Here is a 4924-nt window from a genome sequence, read left to right as displayed (position 1 = left end):
CTCTCATATTACTGCTACTCCCCTGACAACTATTAAGCCTACTTTATTAACTCCATTAGCTTTTACATCTCAAATTACCAGTCCATTATCTATTCAGAAAAATCACCCGTCTAAACTAGCCTACTATACACCTCCTTCTTCTTTACCAAAATCGACCTTTATTACCAAAGATTTGTCTATAACAATATTACCTTTAGAAACCCTTTAGTGTCCTCCAAAATCCTCTTTATTACAAAATATTTCAAGAATTTTCCCCCCAGGATTTTACTTCATTCCTAAAGACCAAACCAAGACCAAAAAATTCTACGAATTTATCCTGGTAGATTCTGAGTCTATTACTCTTACCCACCAAACAGATCCGAGTGATAAATCTAAGATAAAGTTCTCTAAATTCAAAGTGAATAAGGTATTATCTCCTTCTGATTGGAATCAGCCTCCATCAGAATTAAAATCTTTTTCCAGAGCCTTTACTCCACAATACTATTCGTACTTTGATTACATGGATGCTTGGTTTAATTTTTTGTCGGTCGAACCTTTCAACCACACTTGGTTTATATGGTTCAACAAGGATATTTCACTTAGCTTTCCTAATTGGTTTATCCAATGGTTCATAATTGTTGGGCCAATTTTAGAAATATTTCCTGATTATGCCTCAAAAGCCTTTAACAATTTTACAACAAAAACTACATGTCCTGATTACAAGTCTTTATTATGTTTTTGTGCTGTTTTTGGAATTACATGGATTTCATCTTGGACCTTTTCAACTGATCCATTATGGGAAGGGTCCTCTTCTACTCAATTGGTCAAGAAATTTTCTGTTAAATGGTGGTCAAAGTTTAATCCAGATTTGCTTTCTCCATCAAGATTAGATTCTTGGTTCAAGTCTCATCCGGGGCAAAGAAAATGTCATTTCTCCAGAAGATACATCGTTCTTATTAGATAAGTCAAAATTACTTGCCTCTTTATCTGCTACTTCCAGCCATAAAGAATTCTTGAACAGAATTAAAGAAGCTATGACTGCTTTATCTGAAAGTGATAGTGCTTCTAGCACTTCTGAAAATAATAATGAAGATGATTGTTATGGAATCATAGATCTCTAAATCATGTTGAAGATAAGTTCAATTATGAAAAGATAAGATTTTGAAGATTCCTCTTGTCAGAATTATTTTGAAGAAGATAAGAAGTTAAAGATTACAGCGGCCCCCTTTGTTGGCCTCAATTACCTTCCACTCAGAATTACTTTTGAATTATTGACTCTACTTTATTAAAGTTTTTTGTTTTATTTCAATTATTCAGACCATGTGGGTCATTACTTTATTAAAGTTTTGTGTTTTATTTCAATTATTCAGACCATGTGGGTCATTACTTTGTATAAAGTTTATGCTTAGTTTAATTTAGTTTGAAGTCCGTGTGGATCCTTGCCTATAAAAGGATCATTTATGTGTTGTGAAAGGCATTCGAGTTTTCAGTCTTAAAACTTGGAAATCTTGATTGCCATCATTTGTAAGTATTTTTCATAAATAAAAGCAAGTCTTTTAATATTTTCAACATGTCTTCCATCTCTTCCGCATATTATCTTACTCTTATAATTTTGATTATCAATAATATCTTTATCTTAACTAATATTTCCACCATTATTATCATTATTATCATTATTATTATTATTATTATTATTATTATTATTATTATTATTATTATTATTATTATTATTATTATTATTATTATTATTTTAGAGGCCCCTACCGCTTTGGTATCAGAGCCAGAGCCAGGTTGGTGGTGATTATTGACTTGCATTATCTTTTACTAGATTTCTACTAGTTTTATTTAAAAAAAAAGAGTTATTTGGAAAGTTTTCTTATTTCACTGTTTCTTTTTAACCATAACCCTGAGCTTTGAATTTCTCTAAGGGTACCTGCTGGTAGTGTGTGGTCCAGGTCGTAAGTTCAGATAGGTGAGGCAGTAAACCCGTTGGTTTAGCACACTGTAGTTGCCGTTAAGAAAACAAACAATAAGGGGGAGGCAGTAAACCCGTCGATTAAATAAATCTATTTGTATAAATATTGTTTTAAAACCATGTCTAAAATCATCAAGGCTTTTAGTGAATTAGGATGTAGTTCACGGAGTAAAATTAATAACCGAACCTTAGTTCCTGCTACCTTAAATAATGATAAAATTGAATTAGATCAAGATACCTTCCAAAACCAAGAATTAGAAATTCAAGAAATGGAAAATAGATTAGTTAACTGGTCTATGCCAGAAATTAAATTTAAAGAAATATATAAAATTGATACTTTTGATTTTAAAAGTCAAAAGATTATTCATACTGTTGAATCCGCTACGTCTGTTAGTAACAAGCATGAAACTATTAATTTGTTAAATAAAAAATTATTAGAAACGCATTATAGAGAAGGTTATCGCTATATCCATCTAGGATTAATTCAGATAGCTATAAAACCATTACATAAACTAGGGTTAAACACCCCTATATTGCTAGTTCTTCGAGACACTAGAATTAAAGACTTTCATAATTCGACTATTGCTATAGTTGAATCAAATCTTAACGATGGTCCAGTCTACTTTAACTGCCATCCCAATTACTCTATGAGCTTGGCTGATAAATTCACTAAAAATTCATTAGTTATATACGTCCAGGGTCTAAGTGATAATTTTAATCCTGGAGTTGCCAATATTGACGTTATTAGTAGAATTACCTACAAAGTCTCTAATGTTAATTATGATTTTAAATCACTCAAAACTACTCCAAGAAATGAAACTTGTATTATTGAAGCAAATCTTAGCAGGTCCAATGTTATGACCCCAAAAATACTGACTGCTTCGGATATTATAGAAAAATTCCCTCAAGAATGGATATTATAGGATGTGGTTAAATCTGAAAAGATTGAGGCCAAAACTATTAGAGATGTTATTCAAGATATTGATGGATCTGTCAGGATCAGGATGAATAGAAGCCAATCCTATCGCTATCATCAATCTAGTAGTATTGGGTCAACATCTAGTGCTAGACATTCAGTTGATTCAACAATTAGGGTGAATCTTGCAGGAGTAAACTTTGCTCATACAATTCCCCAGCCGCTATACTCTGAGAGGACCTCTAGGTCACCCTCTCCAACTGAATCCCAAATACTAGGTGTTATTACAAATGACGACCCCTTTGTCATAGACAAAGCTTGGATTAGAGCTGACTTTGAAGCCCTTTATAATTTAGAAAAGAGAAATTGGTATTTCTCAAATTTCTCTAAAGATCAGACTCAAATGTATTTGCAAAATTTTTATAGGTTTCTAGAAACACATGAAATTAATATCTATTTCTTTACATGGTTTGAATTACTCTGTCTAGAAGAAGAGATAGAAAACCCTTTTGCTATTAAGATGTATTTAGATGCTAATGTTAGGATAAGTACCAAATGGAAAACTTCTAGGAAAGAAATTATAGAGTCGGTTCATCCACCATTGGAAGCTATTAGAATTACCCCTTCTAAAGAGAACATAGAAATAGAAGCTTCACCATTTAAATCGATAGCTAATCCTGTAGATCAGAGAAAAGACATTAATAATCTGTATAGTCAGATTAACTATTCAAATCAAATACTTCACACTATGTCCAAACAATTAGATAGGATAGAAAACTCTATTCCTCAACCTAAGGATGTTAAAGACTATAAATTGGATCCTACTCGACCTATTTATCAATACCATACTCCTTCTAACCAAGAGTTGAAAGAAATGAGTTTAGGTCGTGATACTACTCATAAAATAGAGGAATTGGTTACTAAATTAAAATCCCTAAACATAGAAACTTCTTCAGGAGAGATAAATACTTTATCTCGAGACGAAGAATACGACAATATGGTGAGTAAATTAGGCGGAAGAGCCCCAAGACCTAAAACACGAAACTATTATCCTAGGCCTTCATTTGCTGATGTGCAATTTGAAGAAAGAAGTAGTTTTATTGAAAATAATTATTCAAGAGAATCCATTGTCGAATGGAATAACGATGGTGCGTCTGAACAACAAGTTTTGGATACAATACAAAACATGACCATGGCTGCTACTGCCTTCAAACTTAAAGGAAATACGGATAAACATACTAAAGAGATATTAGTTATGGGATTTACCGGGCAATTAAAAGGATGGTGGGACAACCTCCTTAGTTCAGAAGATAAATACCAAATAGATGCAGCCGTAAAAACAGAATCTAACGAAGAGATTTGTGTTACAACCCTCTTATATGCTATTACTAAGTTCTTTGTAGGAGAACCCCTTAAACTCCAACAAAGAGCAGCTGACCAATTGCTAAACCTTTATTGTCCAACCATGTCTGATTATAGGTGGTATAGAGATATGTTCTTATCTAAGCTATGCCTTAGGTCGGATGGTGCGGCAGATTATTGGAAAGAGAGATTTATTAGTGGTTTACCTAGGTTATTTGCAGAAAAGGTAAAAATTAATATTAAGCAAAACTTTAATGGAATGATCCCCTATCAGTCATTAACCATTGGAGAATTATCTAATTATGTAATTGAAACTGATATACAAATTTGTACAGATTATAAATTACAAAATAAGATCAAGAATGAAAAGGCTAGTAATAGGCGTGAAATGGGATCATTTTGCGAGCAATATGGAGCTACTCCTTTGAGAGCTCCGAGTAACCCCAAGAATAAAAAAACCTGCTAGAAAAGGAAGAAATAACTTCCATTATCATAAGAAGCAATTTTACAAAGACAAGCCAGAATTTTATAAAAAGCCTTACAAGAAAAATTATGGTAAGAAACCTTACAGAAAATATAATAATAAATCTAAACCCAAGGATAAAGATGTTAAATGCTATAAGTGTGGTTGTTTTGGCCATTATGCTAATAAATGTAAGGTTCAAGAAAAAATTAATCAACTGAGTAACTTA

General features: G+C 32.3%; 1 protein-coding gene across 1 annotated transcript; it reads left to right on the top strand.

Annotated features, from left to right (window-relative positions):
• Positions 1-2073: 2073 nt before the first annotated feature.
• Positions 2074-2877, top strand: LOC127096427 (uncharacterized). The gene has a single exon (XM_051034996.1). The coding sequence runs from the start codon at positions 2074-2076 to the stop codon at positions 2875-2877; it is 804 nt and encodes a 267-aa protein (XP_050890953.1).
• The last annotated feature ends 2047 nt before the right edge of the window (positions 2878-4924 follow it).

Source organism: Lathyrus oleraceus, chromosome 6 (assembly GCF_024323335.1).
Source record: "Lathyrus oleraceus cultivar Zhongwan6 chromosome 6, CAAS_Psat_ZW6_1.0, whole genome shotgun sequence".
Lineage (NCBI taxonomy): Eukaryota > Viridiplantae > Streptophyta > Magnoliopsida > Fabales > Fabaceae > Lathyrus > Lathyrus oleraceus.
The sequence above is the reverse complement of the archived record's forward strand: the minus strand, read 5'-3'. Positions and strand labels throughout refer to the sequence as shown.